The following is a 20,662-nucleotide window of genomic DNA, read 5'->3' as shown; positions in this document are numbered from 1 at the left end:
AGAGCCAGAGTTTAGTACTACAGTGCTTTCGAGTCTCGCAATATTTGGTATTTCTCATAAAGCACCAGCTCTTGGAGTCATGTAATCACGTCAGAATCTCAACATTCATTTAAATAACAGTACATTTCTAGCTCTCCTGACTGAAGAGAAACATGACTCTCAATGTCTCACAAAACAGAAAGCAAATAAAGAGATGCCCACATTTTAAAATCTCATTATATTAAAGTCACTCTCATGATTTTTGCATGCTTGAGGTTGGCAATATTCTTACTAGACAAAAAATTCATAGAATAAATTTCAGCAGCTTGTCTTTGTTGCATCTAATTAGCCACTAGGTGGAGCTGGAGTTATACTTTATACAGTGATTGGAAACAGTCTCTCGATATGTTTTCAGTGCACAATCTGTGCCTGTAGAGTTGTATATATAACCACACAGAAACATGACATACACTATATAGACATTGAGTAGAATTATTTTTAAATGCCTTAGAGATTTAGGAACACAGATCCTGCCTTGTGCTCCCAAAAGCTTAAGGAACTTCTAAAAATCTTTTGGATACATTATGATGATGAGTAGCTGAACGTGCACTAAAAGATGCCATTAAAGAATGGACGTATCCCATTGATAGGAGCAAACAAAACGTTTCCTTCCCAATCTGTCACCACTTTCCAAAGAGACAGACTGAATTTGTGTGAAAGGTTTAAGTGATTCTCAAAAGGCTAAAAGTCACAATCATTTAACCTGTTAAGACTCTTCAATGGTTTCAGATTGCTGCTTTGGGTCCCTCTAGCTTCAAATTGTTAACACTTAGACATTGCTAACTCATTACATTTATAGATATTGCTAATGTATCCAGTAAAGGGTCTATGTTGAATTCAATATTTATACAATACCGTATTCATTTATGTCATAGTGTCCTTCATTTAGTTTAAACCGAGGCACATTACAACAAACACATTATTAGTAGACATAATATTTCAGTACCACCTAGAGACCTTAACTGAGACGGGAGCTCCATTGTACAAATGTCTTAAGTAGAGCTGGCTACCAGGTAATAATTCCATTTCATGAAGGATTTTGCTTCAAATTGGAAAGAATCCTGAAATTTTTGAAATTCTCTGTGAAGGAAATTTCCAAAAAGAAAAAGTCATTTTGGATCAATCCAAATATTTCATTCTGAAAAAAAAATGTTTAGACGTAGACTTTTTAAATGTTATTTATTATAGACAACACAATACAGAATTAAACAATTCTAAGGGACCAACACTGCGTAGAACTGCATTAAACAATTCTAGAACAACACTGCATACAATTCAGTAAACAATTCAAAACAAACAGTTGTTTCATATAGAAAAAAATTAAAATGTTTCCTTCCAAAACTGTTAATATGGGATATTTTGGCACTGTTGGAACTATATGGATATTTCAAGATCACTCACCAGGCCCACAGGTTACCTAACAAATCGAGCTGCTGGCCAGAGGAGACAAAAAACACCTGCTGACTCTGAGTTCAAATCCAAGGAACAGATTTATTTCAACATAGTTGGAGAATGCCACACCCCAGTGATCAGCTGGGATGTAACAGCAAAATGAGTGCTCTTTGTTTCCACCAAGAAAGGCAAAGACTTATGTCTCAGTACACTCCTTTTATACACAAGATAACACCCTACTTTCATCAACACCCTCTCTTCTGAATCTTTATATAACAATAATTAATAATATTAATGACTATATATAAAATTCTGCATTACACACTAGATCAGAGGTTGGCAAACTATGGCCCGCAGGACCATCCTGCCCAGCCCTTGAGCTCCCAGCCAGGGAGACTAGCCCCCGCCCCCTCCCCTCTTGTCCCACCTCCCGCACAGCCTCAGCTCGCCAGTGCTGCCAGCGCTCTGGCCCGCCGCTCCTGCCGGGCAGCGTGGGGCTGCGAGCTCCTGCTGCTCTGAGTGGCATGGTAAGGGAGCGGTTGGATAAGGGGCAGAGGGTTGCAGGGGGGGTTGGATAGTGGGTGGGGTCCTGGGGGGGGTGGTTAGGCGTGGGGGGTCCCAGGAGGGGGCGGTCAGGGGACAAGGAGCGGGGGGATGTGTCGGGGATTCTGAGGGGGGCAGTCAGGGGGTGGGAAGTGGGAGGGGTCGCATGGGGGCAGGGGCCAGGCTATCTGGGGAGGCACAGCCTTCCCTACTCGGCCCTCCATACAGTTTTGCAACCCTGATGTGGCCCTCGGGCCAAAAAGTTTGCCCACCCCTGCACTAGGTTATATAACGTTTATCTACTTATTAACAATAACAAAGCTGTTGATCTTACTTGACATGAACTTCCCTTGTTTTCCCTGACTGTGTTTGGCAGGTCACAATGACTTTTTCATTGTCCTGTACCCAAGTCAGGGACATTCCAAAAATGGAACGACAAGGTATTTAGTAAGCTAAGGCAGCTTTGGTTGCACTCCTTCCCAAAAGGTGTATTCAAAGGTCTTATTGACCAATTAAGCCAATATTTATATTGTTTATATTTTACTTATGCATTTACTTACACATTACTAGCCAATATACGATCCTTTAAATACACTTAGGCCCTTTCCATCTTACATGACGTCAGTTCACCTAATCACTGTCTCATTCCTTACAACAGGTATCGGCAACCTTTGGCACGCGGCCCATCAGGGAAATCCACTGGCAGGATGGGACGGTTTGTTTACCTTCAGCATCCGCAGGTTTGGCCGATCGCAGCTCCCACTGGCTGCGGTTCGCCGTTCCAGGCCAATGAGGGCTGCAGGAAGCGGTGGCCAGCACATCCCTCAGCCCACGCCGGTTCCCACAGCGCCCATTGGCCTGGAACGGCAAACCACAGCCAGTGGGAGCTGCGATCGGCCGAACCTGCAGGTAAACAAACCGTTCCGGCCCGCCAGCAGATTTCCCTGATGGGCCACATGCCAAAGGTTGCCAATCCCTAGCCTAGTCTATGTACAAATGATTTGCTGATATGGCTATATTGGCAGAGGCCCCTGTGGACAGTGTATGCCAACAGGAGTTCTTATATCGGTATAGTAACACCACCTCCCCAAATGACATTAGCTCTGCTGACAGAAGCACTCTTCTCTCAGCATAGCTGTGACTATATTGGGGCGGGGGACGGGCTTGTTGCATAGGTATGTGGGCTATGGAGTGCGGTTTTCTTCACACCAATGACAGACAAAACTTTGGAGAATAGACTTGGCCTAACTCTGCTCCCAATGTAGTGAACAGGAGTTTTACCGTTTACTTTAAAAAATCCTACCCCTATTCCCTCTATGCCTCACTTTCCACATCAGTAACATAGTCCTGGGTGGAAAGGGCTGTATACATCTTACAGCATGAGAGCAGTTTAGAAGTGATATAGTGATCAGACTGGTGATGAAAGAGGCTTTACAGTCGCAATGGGATTTTTTAAAAGATAATTTCATGGCTTGGAATCCTCTTTCGATCACATTGCAGCTCTCATCTAACCCCTTTCAAAGGATCGGATATAAATTCACCACCTCCTTTTTGTATTTTGCTGAAGAACAGATCTAGAAATATTTGGGTTTGAGAATTAGACACAGCATGCAAAGCCGTCTATTTTCATAACTGCTTTAAGGTAAAGCATTACCAACATAACAAACCTAATTACTTCACAATAAACCTTGATATGGCTGGTGTATGTTCCTCTTAGATAAATAGGAAGAAACAGTATATAAAAATCAGGGTACCAATATGGCCAATCCCCTGCATTTAAAAATCAAGAGTCAAATGAGATTTAAAAACAAATAAACTTGACTTTCTTCTAATTTGTCTTCTATTATCTGAGCCTTTAGGGTTCATGTTTTGAAGCTTTTCTCCATAATGAGGAAGGCTAGAAACTTAAAAGAAATATAGAAACTGAGATTCTCAGGGACTCAACTGACTTCAGGAGCTGGGGCTTTAGGAAAAACAACAGATATCACAGGAGGTATGATAAAATCACAAGAGTTGGCAGCACTGGGGTACTAAATACAAAAGAACAGGGGAAACAAAGCATCTGATCCTGTCATCCCTGCTCATCCCAAACTTCCTCGCACACCAATGACTCGGTTCACCATTGCTTTGCTTCAGCGTCAGGCCAGTACCACTCTGTTGATTTGGTGTTGAATGCCAATGCCTTGGGTGCGTAAGAAATGCATACTTAGGCTTTTAGGCTAGGAATTTCCACGGGAGTTGGGCACATAACCTTCTTAAGCCCTACTGAAATTCCCTGGCCTTCATTTTCAGACATTAGCCCACCCAGAGCGGAGTCTTTCTGAGGTAAAGCTGCTGGGGTGCTCGCAAACTGGCTCTGCAGTGTGAAAGGAACAGGGCACAAATTCTAACGCCGCGCTGAGGAGGTCTGAGATCATTGGCATCAAATTCTATCTCAGAGCTGTTTCCTAGGTAACCAGCACAGTCCAAAATGGTCTGCAAACAGTGAAGATAACAAAAACAAAACAAAACAAACCTTCATTCCCTGCAAACCTCCAATTAAAACAAAACAAGACATTTGTGAAAAGCTAAAAACTTTAAAAAGTGACTGTACCAATTCAGTGAAATAGTTCTGCACAAGTTAACTAGGAAGTACACACAAGTTGAACAATATTAGCATCCACAAAGGTTCAAGGGCAACACAGGGGAATGTAGAATACCATAACATAATACAATTCATTTTTATATTGCATCTTTCATGTAAAAGTGTCAAGAAATCTCCCAGTCAGTTAGAATCCATGCAGGAAAATACAGATTACGTAGACTGCAATAAATAATGGAGGCAGGGTGGTATAGTGATAGTTTCTGATCTCAGTTACAGCAGTTAAATCCAGATTAAGTCCACAGGATTAATTAGAATTACTCTGGATTCATACAGTGTAATTGTGATCAGAATCTGGCCATAGACCTTTTACATATGGTGGGGCAAAAGGGTAGAAATGCCCAGTAATGAGACAACTAGAATATTCAAGGAATACAAGCTCATCATTTGACTATGTAACATCTCAGGGAGCATGGGCTAGGAAGAAAAGTGGTCTGAGGTAGAGCTGGGTGAATAATGGATTGTTCAGTTTGCTGACAATTCCAAAAATTCAGTAATAAAATTTGTCTCAGGTTGAACCAAAAGCTAAATGTTTCAGTACATTTAAATTTGGGGGGGGGAATTCATTTGGGGTCAAAGGACATTGTCTATTTGGACAAAATCAAAATGCTTTGTTTTGCGTTTGATCATTTTTAAATATTGTTGATGTTTTAAAAGAAAACTAAAAGAAATTTCGAAGCGAGAAGTTATTTCAAAACAAAAAAATAAAAATGTTTCAGTTTGAAAATGTTGAAAGGAAACGGACGACTTTTTTGGATGTTTCCCTCTCCCAACAAGAACAATTTAAATTTAAACAAATGTTTAAAATGTTTCAATGTCCCCAAATCTGCATTTTTCACAATAACGAACTCACTAAATAAATAAATGAAAGTTGCATACAAAAAATTTCACCCAGATCTATTTTTCTGGATATTTGAAACATCTATACACCAAGGAGAAAACTAGCTTTCATACAGTGATAAGCATCAGAAGTCAAGTACTGAAATGAAGGGTTAATGTCTAGCTATTCCACCTGGAAGCAGGCGGGGCACACCCTGACTGTTTCCTAGGAGCAATGCACACATTGCTCTATCCAAGGACAAGGGCTAGATATGAACCCTGAGAACTTGATTGTTTGGACAGCAACTGTGGGAGGTTTCTTTAGCCTGGGCTCAAGGCCTGAGAACCAGGATTGTAGTAGATAGAGGATGGTAACTAAGTATATGAATCAACGTCATACATTCCTTTGTGTAGCAGTGTGTAATGCTTAGGGGGAGAAATATAATAAAAGGAGAAGGTGGAAGGCAGGGGGGGCAGAACAGCCCATCTCCGCTGACCAGCCTGTTTGCTTGCATAAAGCTGTGTTCTGTCTCATCACTGAACCGCAGCAACTGGCGCCCAAACGTGGGGCCCTCAGCACTCACCTCGCCCGGCAAGGGTTTCAGACGCGTCACTCATCCACTTCGTGGATCCCGGTGAGTATTTTTCATTGTGGTAAGTATGGGAAGCTCCCTCTCTGCTTTGCAAGTGCAACACCGTAATGAGCTGCAGTATTTGCTGCGTAAGGCTCAGCATGACTGCCCGGCTCGAGAACTCACTCTCCTGCTACAGGAGGTGCGTGCCAAGTGCCCGTGGTATCCTGAAGCTGGAAGCCTTAAGCTAGCGGACTGGGAGTGATTGGGCCAGACATTGCACAAAGAGCCTCGGGCACCCGTGCAGGCTTTACATGCCTGGCACCTCTGCCGCGACGTGGTACAGCGTGTCGCCTCGGACAGACCCTCCCTCGCGAGGCTGGTGCTCTCGCCGCCCCCGTCCGCCCCTGCAGCCATCCCCCCTCCTGGCGATGCGACACAGCGTGTCGCCTCGGAAAGGCCCTCTCCAGCCCCAACAGAGGAGCTGCCGATCCTGCCACCCCCGTCCGCTCCTGCAGCCATCCCTCCCCCTGTTTCGCCCCCAGTGCCTCTATTGCCACCGCCTCCCTGGCCTTCCCCACCGGAGCCGGTGTGTGATCACCCTCCCCCCATGGGGCCCCCTGGAGAGTCATCTGCATCTGCTCAGAAGCTTTCGCTGGTGCAACAAATGGTTCACGCAGCGAAAGCTCGATCAGATCTTACAGCAGAGGAGCTGGCTGATCTGGTCTCCGTTTGCCCGGTGACCTGGCAGAATGATGACCAGGGCAACCCCGTGGGCACCTGGACCACTCTGCCATACTCGGTGGTTAGAGAGGTAAAGAAAGCAATTCGTGAATTTGGCCTGACTAGCACCTTTGTGCGTGGTCTCATTGAAGGGATGGGTGCTGGGTACTCCCTAATCCCTGAGGATTGGAAAACGCTGCTGCGCATGATGTTGTCACCCAGTCAGTATGTTATTTGGCTTAGTGAGTATCGGCAGATGGCAGAACGCCAAGCCCAGGTATATAGAGAGCAAGGTATCATTTATGAGCATTTGGCAGGGGAGGGCCAGTTTGCTACTATTGGGATGCAGTCTCAACTCCCTCAGGCCGTCTTCCCCATTATTTCCACCTGTGCCCAGCATGCTTTCAAGAAGGTCCCGGATTCAGGCAAGCCTACCAAAAGCTTTGTCAGTATCCGTCAGGGTGCCTTAGAGTCCTTTTTGGATTTTACCAACAGATTGCAGGAGGACACTGACTTTCGGCTGCCAGGGGAGGTCTGTGCCATACCTACACAGGTGATGGGACCTCTCCCTGCCGGCTTTGTAGGTCTTGTTCTCCCTCGCTCACATGCTGGGAAACAGGGCTTTTTTGTCATTCCAGGGGTCATTGATGCTGATTACACTGGCATTATTAAGGTTCAGGTGTGGACTCATCTTCCACAGTCGCTCCCGCGTGGACGGTCAATTGCACAATTGATTTTAGTCCCCTATCAGGTGCCAGCTGCCGAGGATCGAACTCGGGGTGGAGGAGGCTTTGGACCGACGTTGTCTCACTCGCCGTCTCACAGCGCGTCTTCTCCACTTGTTGCTCTGACAATGTCAGTCCGCCCCTCGAAACCTCAGTTAACACTTCTTTTAAATGATGTTCCTTTTACAGGGCTGGTGGACACTGGAGCTGACGTTACAGTGATTCGTGATCTGGAGTGGCCAGTTAGTTGGCCAACGGTTCCTTCTAAAGAGTTGTGGGGGATTGGGGGTAGCAAACCCGGGCGCCAAAGTTTGTCTTGGGTCACGGTCTCTAAACCAGGAGGCCGTGCCCTTGCTACAATCCGCCCTTTTGTGCTCCCTGTCCACCTCAATATTTGGGGCCGTGATTTACTTACAAAGTTAGACACCACCCTCGATATTAACATCTGATGGCTCTCCCCACCGAGGTGTAGTCACTTATCAGTTGGGTGACCCCCCTCGTTGGCATTCTCGTTTTACACTGCCTCAGCGTTCGGCACAGCGTTCAGAATTAGCTGCTGTTATTTTGGCCTTTCAACTTTTTACTGATTGTCCCTTTAATTTAATTGTGGATACCCATTATGTTTATCAGGTAATTGATCATTTACCCCTTGCCCTCATTACCCCTCAGGTTGATGCAGACCTCCTTCGCCTGTTTTTGTCTTTACAGCACCTTCTTGCCACTCGTCATTTCCCTTACTTTGTTGCTCATATTCGCAGTCATACCCCTCTGCCTGGGCCACTCACTGAGGGCAATGCACGCGCCGATTGCGCGTTGCGTGGTCAGGTAAATTCCCTTTTTTCTGACCCCATTGAAAGCCATGCCTTTTTTCATCAGTCTGCCTCTGTTTTGGCCCGGCAGTTTCACATTCCTGCTGATCATGCACGTTCCATTGTTCGTTCCTGCCCCCACTGTGCTGCTGCTGCTCCTACTTTTTCTTATGCCGTTAACCCCCGAGGTACCGCAGCAAATCAGCTGTGGCAAATGGATGTTACTTATGTACCACAATTCCGCCCCTATTCATTTTTACATGTTTCCGTTGATACTTATTCAGGCTTCCTTTGGGCAACCCCACAACGTGGGGAAGCCACTAACAAAGTTATTCACCATTTGCTGGCCTGCTTTTCTGTTATGGGTCGCCCTTGCCAAATTAAAACAGATAATGCCCCAGCCTACTGCTCTGCAGCCCTCTCCACCTTTTGTGCCCGCTGGGACGTCCGTCTTAAACACGGAATCCCTTATAATTCCACGGGCCAAGCCATTGTTGAACGTGCCAATCGCACACTCAAAACCTTGCTAGATAAACAATTAAAACAAGGGGAGCTGCATCTCCGAACCTTAGGAGACATTCAACAACAAATGTATATCCTCTTGTTTACTTTAAATAATTTAACACTGAATGCAGATCAGCAGACCCCTGCGGATCGGCATTTTCACAAATCTGAGGTACTGGAAAGACCGCGTGTCTTTTACCGTCAGCTGCCTGATCCACAGTGGCTGGGCCCAGCACCTCTAATCACTTGGGGTCGGGGATATGCTGCTGTGTCTCTCCCTGCAGGACCGTTGTGGGTTCCAGCCCGGTGCGTGCGACCAGCACTTAAACAACATGGCATGGCACCAGGGGCTGTCGAATCCCATTCCAGAGTTTCAGCTGACCTTGGAGGAGACCGCGTTGCCCCCCGAGTCGACAACGGCGGGACGGAAACGGAGGAGGCGTAACGTCCCAAGCCAGCCCGTGACAGGGGGAGCAGTAAAAGCATTGGTCGCCACAGCTCAACGAAAACTGGCAGCAGATCAGCAGCCAGAAACTCCTAAGACTTTGTTTGTGGCGATTCTCGCCCAAATCACTGCTAATTCTGTGATGATTGTGTGCCTTTTGTGCCTGCTATTTCCTGTAGGGGTTGGCTCGGAAGCGCCTCCCCCGTTACAAACCCGAAGGAGAATAAGACACTGTTCTTTGCTTATGCTAATCTTTTCTCCCAGTACTCTAGCATGGCTAATTGGGGCCCGGCCAACTATATTCTGCCTCGCACGGCTATATCCCTTCACACACCGTACCCGGCCGGGGCTCACAATGTCACCTGTGCGCGTGTAGTTAACTGCACTAGTACAAAGGTGCCATTGGGCTGTCAAAAAATTTCTCAATCCCTTTTAAATTGTTCCCATGCTGTTAATGTTTCATATAAGTATGGCCATATCATCCTACCATCAGGATGGGTTTTTACTTGTGGTTCATGCACCTTTAATTATATTCCTGCAAATTTAAGTGATGGCACCCTTTGCTGTCTTAGTAGAATGATACTTATATTGCCTTTTGCTGGTTACAATTGTAGTAAAAGAAGTGTACCCCTTTTAGATGATTATATTGCAGATGTTAAGCTTTTGATTATTTTGTGTTTGTAATCATTGGGCTTATTTTTTGTTGTTGCTGTGTACAATGTATTCCTTCCTTGTTAAGACTTTGTAAAATTTTGCCCTGGAAAGCTCCCCAGGTTATGTCCTTGTCTGTCTGGGAGTTAAATAGCCTGACAAAACAAATTGGCGGCTACCATGAGATGGCCAACTTCAATAAACAAAAAAAGGGGAGATGAAGGGTTAATGTCTAGCTATTCCACCTGGAAGCAGGCGGGGCACACCCTGACTGTTTCCTAGGAGCAATGCACACATTGCTCTATCCAAGGACAAGGGCTAGATATGAACCCTGAGAACTTGATTGTTTGGACAGCAACTGTGGGAGGTTTCTTTAGCCTGGGCTCAAGGCCTGAGAACCAGGATTGTAGTAGATAGAGGATGGTAACTAAGTATATGAATCAACGTCATACATTCCTTTGTGTAGCAGTGTGTAATGCTTAGGGGGAGAAATATAATAAAAGGAGAAGGTGGAAGGCAGGGGGGGCAGAACAGCCCATCTCCGCTGACCAGCCTGTTTGCTTGCATAAAGCTGTGTTCTGTCTCATCACTGAACCGCAACACTGAAAGGTCAGGGAATGCAGAGTAAGGTTGAAAGGTTAACTCTGCCTTCTTAAGCTTATCCCTTATATTGTGGTAGACCAGGCCCTCAGCTGGTGTGAATTGATTTTACTTCTTTGATTTCATTGGAGTTATGCCAATTTATACCAGTTGGTGGTCTAGTCAGATCAATCATTCTATCATTAAAGTCAATCAATAAAATATATACTACAAATCAAACTGGAATTTTTATACAATGCTACATATAATACATTTCACTACAACAGCCCATCTTCTGGCTGGACTTGACTTTTATGTCTCAGTAAGATATACCAAAATAAAATAAAATAACATAAAATAAAATAAAAGGCCAAGTTTGAAGAAAACTAGTTCAGTAATTTTAAATGCATGAGCATATTCCATGAGAGAAACATTGTCAATTGCTTTGGAGGCCTGTGAAGCATAAACCTTGGTTCTTTTGTTGTCTGTTATTATTACAAATGACTAATTATGGAACTGCTCAATGAAATCAATGGGAGTTTTGTGATTTACTTCGTTGGAAGCAGGATCAAGCCAGAAGTGCCCACAAGTGCACTGTGGGTGTATTTCTCTATTCCTCAGTGGTGCTAACAGTAGTTGTTCTATACCTATTGATTTTATTATTGGTTTTTGATATATTGTCCCAGATTCACAAAGATATTGATGGAAGTTAGGAGCCTAAACACCTTTGTGGATCTGGGCCATTGTGTTTATGGGCTCTTGGCTGCAACCATAATTCTAGCAATTCCTAACTTTTGAATGCTTGGACTTTGCAATATGAAGAATGATCCTTTACGATAGGTGTTTTCTACCTGTTTGCTGATGACAGCAGTAGGTTGTTAACTGCTGTGGACCAGCTACTGGAGACGGGGATTTGGAAGACATTAAAACTGTGGGTTACATAGGTAGGAATAGCCCCTTTTCATAAATGGCATACCTAGGCACATAGATTTGGCAGGCTGTTTCTGAGAGGATGTCAAGGTTCCTCCCCCACTCTGAACTCTAGGGTACAGATGTGGGGACCTACATGAAAAACCTCCTAAACTTATCTTTACCAGCTTAGGTCAAAACTTCCCCAAGGTACAAAATATTCCACCCTTTGTCCTTGGATTGGCCGCTACCACCACCAAACTAATACTGGTTACTGGGGAAGAGCTGTTTGGACGCGTCTTTCCCCCCAAAATACTTCCCAAAACCTTGCACCCCACTTCCTGGACAAGGTTTGGTAAAAAGCCTCACCAATTTGCTTAGGTGACTACAGACCCAGACCCTTGGATCTTAAGAACAATGAACAATCCTCCCAAGGCTTGCACCCCCCCTTTCCTGGGAAATGTTGGATAAAAAGCCTCACCAATTTGCATAGGTGACCACAGACCCAAACCCTTGGATCTGAGATCAATGAAAAAGCATTCAGTTTTCTTACAAGAAGACTTTTAATAAAAATAGAAGTAAATAGAAATAAAGAAATCCCCCCTGTAAAATCAGGATGGTAGATACCTTACAGGGTAATTAGATTCAAAAACATAGAGAACCCCTCTAGGCAAAACCTTAAGTTACAAAAAAGATACACAGACAGAAATAGTTATTCTATTCAGCACAGTTCTTTTCTCAGCCATTTAAAGAAATCATAATCTAACACATACCTAGCTAGATTACTTACTAAAAGTTCTAAGACTCCATTCCTGGTCTATCCCCAGCAGAAACAGCATATAGAGAGACCCACAGACCCTTTGTTTCTCTCCCTCCTCCCAGCTTTTGAAAGTATCTTGTCTCCTCATTGGTCATTTTGGTCAGGTGCCAGCGAGGTTACCTTTAGCTTCTTAACCCTTTACAGGTGAGAGGAGCTTTCCCCGGGCCAGGAGGGATTTCAAAGGGGTTTACCCTTCCCTTTATATTTATGACAGAGGCAATGGAGCTAAGTAGCAGATACTTGACTGTGCCATATCGAAGTCTGAGTACTATTCTTATGGCTGCTCATAACGATCTTGTGTCAGCTCTCAATTGCTTCTGTGGAATTGGTAGTGTGATGATACTTGAATTCTTTCTAGAGAAGGGATACTGAAGAACAGTATGGATTGTGAAGGGCATAGAATTATTAACACCTGTCAGTAGAAGAAGTGTGACTTGAACTCCTGGCTTCCAGACCCATTCACTTTCCTTTAGGCCAAAGAAAAAGTGGAGGCAAATCTATTCTGGATGTGTCCCATCCAACTAGAGAGGACATTCTGATCTCTGTGGCTTCTTCAGGAAGCTTTTTGTGGCTGGAGAGCATGCTTAGAACAAATGGCAGGTTCAGAGATTTTAACAGCAAGACTTTCACAAGTTCTACAGTGCAAGTACACATGGTGATTTTCTGTAGTTTAAAACTGGGTCAAATCTGAATGAATTTTCACAGGAATAGCAAGAGACATATCGCTGATCGCAGGATTATGACCCAGCTTGATTTCAAGTCTTTCTTACAAACCAGGGAGACATTGAATCTCTTAAACATAAACCAAAAAAAAAAAAAAAAAAGGCTTAACAGTGACAAAACTATCTATTTTCCCCTAGCCTCATTCTCAGAAATGGCAGAACCATTTTTGCTGATTTTTAAATCACATTCGGGCAAAGACCAAGCAAGGAAGTTTTTAGTCCAAATATTTAAAGTGTATCAACATTATAAGCAACTGAAATTTGGGGATTATAATGGGAAGTGAAAGACAATCAGAGGGGTTGCTACCATTGATGAACAGAAAATACTGCATTTTTCTGAATCTACGAAGGCCTGTATTTCTCTATGAGTGTCTATGCATACTCACAAAATAGACTACTTATCCTTTTCTTTCAAAGGCTTTCATTATATTATGCAGAGTCTTGTGCATCTAGAATCTGCAGTCACATTGCCAGTGCAATTATCTATGAATAATACATCACCACATCACATAAACCTAGGGAATGATTTCTTGAGGGAATGAAAGATGGCAGTACTTACCAGCTGTTTAGGTCAGGAAATGCATTGATAACTAATTTACTTTAATCCTCGTTAAATAAAATATACAATTCATTCATCTCTAGCATCAGCTGCCACACAACACCACAGCAAAATGGGAAAGTGAATGGAAACTCCACATTTGTAAAACCAGTCAGCACCTCAGCTTCGATGCAGCACAATTAGGAAAGAGTATTAAGTAGGTATTTGGTATGCTATGCTGAATTGCAGGAGTTACTGTCCAAAGTTCAGGCTTATCTACCTAAAATTTGGGGAGGTGTCAGAATTAAAACTGCCACTGTTGTGTCCACTAGGGAATAGACAGGAGACAACAGGCCTAATTAGTAGACTCCTCCTATTCGTTCACTGCTTGAATGAGTTTTCAAACTGGTGGGGATAATATAGGGAACAAAGCAACTGGTTAAATAGACTCCCTTGAGTCACACAGGTTCAGACCTTGGCAGCACTGAATCAGAGCTTTATCTTTCTGAAGTAAACCTAGGATATAGTAAGTGTTCTTCATTAAGTTTACTCTCTGGTAAAAGCTTTAAAAATTCAGATTCTGTTTGTCCCCTATAAACCACAAAAAGCTCACAGCATCTCTTCTATTTACTATCATTTACTGTCAGCTCAAGAGGGCTACATTTCAGAAATATGTGTATGTCTCTCTTTCTCTCTTGCACTCTCCCCCACTTCACGCTCAAGATTTTCAAAAGTGGTGAATGATTTTCCCTCCGAGAGACACCCTAAAGTGGTCTGTGTGACAGGTTAGACCCCGTTTGGGATGCCACCTGATGTACTGGGGCTTCACTGAGCCGCTCCTCCACCAGCCTGGACTCCCTTTCCCTGTTGTCCTGAATTAGGCTCTCTGGCCTCTTGCAGCACACACATGCAGGTAGGGCCACACCCAGCTTCAGACACAGACTGAAGTCAGCTCTGTGTGAGAGGATTCACCCAGCACTCATGTGCACACCTCCCTTGGAGTGCAGACCCAAAGGTATATTGTGAAATCCGCCCCCTTCCTCAATGTGGAGGAGAGTATGCACAGCTTCTTGCCCACACTCACACCCCGCCACCTCCCATATATGAATTTGCACAAACTGGGTTTAATAATAAACAAAACAAATGTATTAACTATAAAAGGCAGATTTAAGTGATAAGAGATAGCAAATAGAACAAAGCAGAATACCTTAGTAAATAAACAAAAACCGCAAATTGAGCTTAGCACACTAGATAGGTAGGATATAAATTAGCAAATTCATAGCCTGAGTGATAAACAAGCTGGCAGATTCTTAAGGCACAAGTTGCCTTGGCTTTCCTAGGTTTTCATACACAGGATAAAAATCCTAACCTGGGACCATCACTTCTCACAGCTCAGTCTTTGTTCCTCAGGTGTTTCCAGGTGTGTTGTTGTAGGGAGAGTGAGGTCCCCTTATGTTGTTATTGTCCCATTTTTATGTATTCCCTCCACGTGCTGGAAAGCTCTTATGTTGTGATCTGGGTCAAACAGTTACCATTGTGAAGAGCTATCTCTGGGAGGTTTCTATTGCACACAGTTCCTGGGGTAATCCTTGTGCTTGTGTGCATTCCCTCAGTAAGCCATTAACATTGTTTGGCCTTTTTACTGTTGTACCTGAAAGGCTGCTTGTGGGTGTCCCCCAATGTAGCACATTTGAAATACAGATACATGGTCAATATTCACAGCTTTAGATACAAAAATGATACATGCATACAAATTGGATAAAAACATTCAGTAGGTCATAACATTTTCAATGATATCTTACATGAGCCATCTTGCATAAAGTATATCTTAGTTATGCCATATTCATATCATAACCATATTTCTATGATAAATATGGAGTGTAACGTTACAGTCTGATCTTTGGAAAGTGCTCAGCACCCATCCTTTGAAGATTAGGCCCCTTTAAGGTGCTTTAGTTTACCCCCGCCCCCACTCTCCCCAAAATGAGGAGCCAAACTAATTAGTCACTTAGGAAAATCATGGCCATTATTTAAATACTGACTTTAAGAGCAACTTGCAGACAGATTTACTGAGAGGAAATGCACTTTATTTTTCAAATGAAAAATGAAACTTTTTTTTTTCAAAAATAAGCATGCTGTGAACTGAGAACTCTACCAAATTGCTCAGACTTCTGAGAGAACTTGTTTTACGTTAATCATAATTTCACGACGTGAAAAACTTTATTGGAAAACAATTGCTTTTTTATGTACTCTGCCTGTTTCTAATTATTTAGTTAGGCTCATTAAAAATAAAGCATTGCTCAAAACTTGACAGCCCTTTGGTTCCACTGGGGTTTGGAGCTGTGGTTGTAACTGAGCTTAAAAACTATTTATTATTTATTTGTATTGCCATAGCTCCTAGGAGCCCTAGTCATGAATCAGGACCCCATCATGCTAAGCACTGTATAAACACAGGGCAAAAAATAGACAGTCTTTGCCCAGAAGAGTTTACAATCTAGAGTGTAGCTTTATCAGACTGGGGTCCAGTAAGGTGACTAAATACCTTTAAAAATCTGGCTCTGGGTATTTACAACAAAAGTTCACACTGTGCTCTATTCTCTTACAGAAGACTGGAGATGTTTTGTTATAAAATATATTTGAATGTAGGGAAAGCTGCCTTATGTTGCAAATTCGTAGATTCCAAAGCCAGAAGGGACATTTGTGATCATCTAATCTGACCTCCTGTATAATGCAGGCCATACAACTTTTTCACAATGAGTCCTAGAGCAGATCTTTTAGAAAAACATCCAATTTTTATTTAAAAATTGTCAGTGATGGAGAATCTATCATGACCCTTGGAAAATTGTTCCAACTGTTAATTATTCGCACTGTTATTTTCAGTCTGATTTTGTCTGGCTTCAGCTTCCAGCCATAGGCTCCGGTTATACCTTTCTCTGCTAGACTGAAGAGGCCATTATTAAATATTTGTTCCCCATGGAGGTATTTACAGACTGTGATCAAATCACCTCTTAACCTTCTCTTTGATAAAATAAACAGATTGGGCTCTTCCAGTCTATTAATAGATTCCTATTGCACATAGCGGGAAGAGCTGGTTGGAAAGTTTCAGCTGAAAAGTTAGTTTGATTACAAATGGCATTTCAAATCATGTGAACCTTTTACATGGTTCAAAATTTTCTGATTCTTTTACAAATTGTTTAAAAAAATCCATTTTGATTTGAACTGAATATAATAGATCTTTTTTTCCCCAGTATTTGATTTTTGTTTTCCCCCCACCTTGCCTCACTTTATTCCCCATTGCAAAAGCAGGAGAGGGAAGGGAGAGAAAATGAAAAGAAAAAAAAATCACGAAAAACATAGTCATTCCAACTTCCTTCAACTAGAATCTAAAAGAAAATGTGGCATTTTGAATTGACTCCAAATTAAAACTTTTAATTTCAAATTGTTTCATCAACACAATGGGAAACTATGTTGAAAAATCCAAACTAACTCCACATTTTTCATATTGCTTGAGTTTTTTTGCACAGACAATAATGCCCATTTTTCTGCCAGCCCTACCAAAAGCTTCATTTTCCTTTTAACAGCAGAACAAGCCAATGAAAAAAACCATAATAGTAATTTATTTGCTCAGCAGTCTCCAGCCTACTACAAAAGGGGGACATGGTCTGACTCCAGGATGACTAGTAACAATTCCATGAGCAGTGCAGAGAGTATGGAGCCAGCAGCTGGGATCAGGCCTAGTGTTTTGTGATACTGACTTTGTGATATACAGCAGCTGTCCAGATCCCCCTTGTCAGAAGCCTGGATCTCAGGCTGTCACATGAGCCAGCCCCGGACATGGCCACATGTTCCACGGTGCTCAATTACCTAGTGGTACTGCAACAACAGAAAAGTGAATGTAAATGTGTTAGACGGGCGGAGAATTAGGCTTTCATAGATTCTAAGGTCAGAAGGTTGGTGTTCTCAGATTACCCCCCATCTGCAGACAGAAGTCATCTTTCTTGTGGTAGCTGGGTGTCAGGCCCTGGACACCACCAGATGTTACAAGCACTCTCCTAGGGAGCTCTCCCAGCCCTCACTTTGCCTTGCAGATTAACCATAGGTGCACCCCAGTCCTCGAGTCCCTTTGCATCGTGATACCCAGCCCCGACACTGGCTACTCACAGAGACTCTAGAGCCTCTTCACCCAAAGCTACAGGGCACCCCAATTTACGGTTGAACATTAAACCATGGCTCCTGTAACCCAAACAGCACTTGCAAGTATGCATCATGAAACAAAAGCAGGTTTATTTGAGGACTAGAGATAGAACTAGAAACAAGAGAGAGTGGTGGAAATAAGGGATTCCAATGCAAAACAAAATCATCACACACACACACGGGTCTACACTTATCAAATAAAGTAGGTTTCCCTCAAAGGTCAGTCCACTGCTGAGTTGGCTGGTTCCTTAAGAAGCAGGGTCCAAACATTGATGAAAGCACCACCCTCCACCAGGGGTTTTCCTCAGTGAATGGATACAGAGCATCCTTCCCCTCACTTTGTTATACCATTTATTTCTATTCACAGATAGTCAAAATCCCTTAAAGGTAAAAAGGGAGACCTTGCAACAAGATAGGGTTTCCCTGTTTGTCATTGCCTCTGATGGTTTCCCATTCAAAGTCTAAACAATTGAGCCTTACATCACCGGCCAAACAGGGCAGGGTGACAATATCCCCTTGCCTGAAAGGGCTCTTACCAAGACATCCTGGTGACATCAGGGCTTTTACCGCATGTACCTCAAGCAGCAGCTCCCAAACTGTGGGACATGACCCAAATGGGGTTGCACCATCAGCAGATGGGGTTGTGGCAATCCCTACTGTGTAGAGGATGCCATTTTGCTCTGCACAGAGTGATCTCACATGTACAGTGCATGAGGTCATGCTGCATGAAGGGTGCCACTTTGCTCTACAAAATATCATCTTCTGCACAGCATGACCTCACATGCTCCATACGTACAAAGTCGTGCTGTGTGAAGGATGCCATTTTGAAATGGCATCCTCCATGCAGCGTGACCTCACATGTACAGAGTGCATGGGGTCATGCTGTGGAGCAGATGCCATTTTGCTCTTCAAAATGCATTCTCCATGCTGTTTGGGGTCCCAAGAGCAAACAGTTCATTAAAATGAGGTTGTGCCAGCAAAAATATTGGAAACCCTTTCCCTAAAGCATTCTTTCAATACAGAGAGATCATTCCCTATATATTACCTATACATACATTGTGCACTGAGTAGGAATCTTGACAAGTTGTGAGCTTTCTATAGATCCTTTACATGTTACACTTTATGGAAAGATATCCTGCAAGATGTGTTTGGTGTAATGAGTTTGTCAGGTTGGAGGTGAGAATTGTTTGCAAAGAACAGGGGACCCTCTACTAATGGGTCTCTGTCTCACGGCACTGTTAGATCATGCAGTCTGACCTCCAGAAGAGCACAGGCCAGGGATTTTCACCGGCTACTCCTGTACTGAGCCTAACAATGTGTTTTACTAAAGATATTACTCTCTCTTGCTGTTTTTCTATCACCTTACTAGAGCCCCACATCGGCACAGGAGTCTGTCCTCGTGGTTCCCTTGTAGGATTGGTGTCTATCTGTTGCTAACAAAGGACTAGACTCTGATGCGCATTACGCAACCATACAGAAGAATAAGGAGAATCAGCCTCCCATTTACACTCCTGCGATGTCTACCTGTCATCACATCCACACTGAGCAGGTGGGTAAGATGTGGGAGAGGAAGGGTGGGTAATGGGCAGAGCCTTGGTTCCAGTATTCCAATACTCTGGCCAGGCTCTGACATGGCAGGGAGGGCTTGGCTGACATTTGATACTGGTATAGCTCAGTAGCAAATTATTTCCCCAGCGTGAGGGGGAAGTAGGAAGGACATTGTGCCTCCGAGGCATGTGCACGCCTGGGTTGGGCAGCTGAGCATGAAGATGAGGCAAGTGTCTTCACAAGCGATGTGCTGTTAAAAAATATATATATGGGCAGTGAATGTGAAATTAATCCTCCATGTAATGAACTCTGGAGCAGCTGTGAATGTACCAGGAGGGAAATGATATATAGGATTTCTTACTTACGAGAGATGATTATTACCTTTCCTGTGCAACTGGAAGAGACTTACAATCTATGGGCAAGTAAGTTACTAAACTCTGACTGCGAGAGAAAAACAACAGCAATGGCTTTTAACAGTCTATTCTGAAGAAATATTTTGTTTTATGTGGAAAAAAACTCATCCCAATCTAGGCCATTTCCATTTCACATTAGTATTATTTATTATTTGCATTACCAGGCACATGTAATCTCATTCCTTGTGTATGTAATATTCTCTACCACTATTTCTTAATGAACACACTTCAAATCTTATGGGCTGATTTTGCAACCCTTCCTCCGGGGCGTAATCTGTAGCTAGTGGCCCAATTTACACGGAGTCTCATCCAAAGCTCCTGGGAGTCAGTGTGGCCTAGTAAATAGCACACTGGACTAGGACACAGGAGATCTATGTTCTATTCCTGGCTCTGCCTCTGGCCTGCTGGGTGACCTGAGCAAGGCATTATACCGCTCGGTGCATCCGTTTCTCCATTTGTAAAATGGGGATAATGTTACTGACCTCCCTTTGAGAGCTAATATGTGTAGCGAAGGACTACTAGGCTCTCCATCCCCCTGCTCATCCTGTCTCAGGAGAGGAGACTAAGTGTATGTCTACACAGCAAAGAAAAACCTGCAGCCTGCCCATGCCAGCCAACTTGGGCTTCAGCGCTGTTTCATTGCTGTGTAGACTTCTGGACTCAGGCTGCAGCCTGAACTCTGGGACCTTCCTGCCTCACAGGGTCCTGGAGCCCATGAGTCAAAGTCAGCTGGCACAGGCCAGGTGCAGGTGTCTATTCGCTGTCTAGATAGACCCATAAAAAGCGTGGCTTGTTTAGCCTAGCAACATGAAGGCTGAGACAGGGTCTGATTGCTTTCTACCAATATATCAGAAGGGCAAACACAGAAGAGGGAGAAGAGCTATTTAAGCTAAAGGACAATGTTGTCACAAAAGCAAATGGGTTCAAAGTGGCCATGGATAAATTTAGGTTGGAAATTAGAAGGTTTCTAACCATCTGAGGAAGGAGCATCTGGAAGAGCCTCCCCATAGGAGCAGGAGGAGGAACAACCTCACTAGCTTTAAATTGGAGCTTGATAAATTAATGAACGGGATTAT

At 43.5% G+C, this 20,662-nt stretch overlaps 1 protein-coding gene across 2 annotated transcripts; it reads left to right on the top strand.

Moving 5' to 3' along the window:
* The first annotated feature begins 5,606 nt into the window (after positions 1–5,606).
* On the top strand, positions 5,607–10,433 carry LOC140910083 (uncharacterized). 2 transcript variants are annotated; one of them, XR_012158421.1, is made up of 2 exons: positions 5,607–6,820; positions 9,052–10,433. XR_012158421.1 is itself a non-coding variant. In XM_073340230.1 (2 exons), exon 1 carries the CDS (start codon positions 6,617–6,619, stop codon positions 7,901–7,903), a length of 1,287 nt encoding a protein of 428 aa, XP_073196331.1. In that variant the 5' UTR covers positions 5,607–6,616; the 3' UTR covers positions 7,904–8,279; positions 9,052–10,433. The 2 variants fall into 2 exon arrangements, 1 of the variants encoding a protein (XP_073196331.1); XM_073340230.1 differs by having other exon boundaries at positions 5,607–8,279.
* The last annotated feature ends 10,229 nt before the right edge of the window (positions 10,434–20,662 follow it).

The sequence above is a fragment of the Lepidochelys kempii genome, chromosome 4, assembly GCF_965140265.1.
Source record: "Lepidochelys kempii isolate rLepKem1 chromosome 4, rLepKem1.hap2, whole genome shotgun sequence".
Taxonomy (NCBI): domain Eukaryota; kingdom Metazoa; phylum Chordata; order Testudines; family Cheloniidae; genus Lepidochelys; species Lepidochelys kempii.
Note: the sequence above shows the minus strand (reverse complement) of the source record. Positions and strands in the feature narration are given on the sequence as shown.

Excerpts from the sequence above, each read along its gene's own strand:
- LOC140910083 (XM_073340230.1), top strand. The coding sequence starts at position 6,617 with ATGGGGCCCCCTGGAGAGTCATCTGCATCTGCTCAGAAGCTTTCGCTG.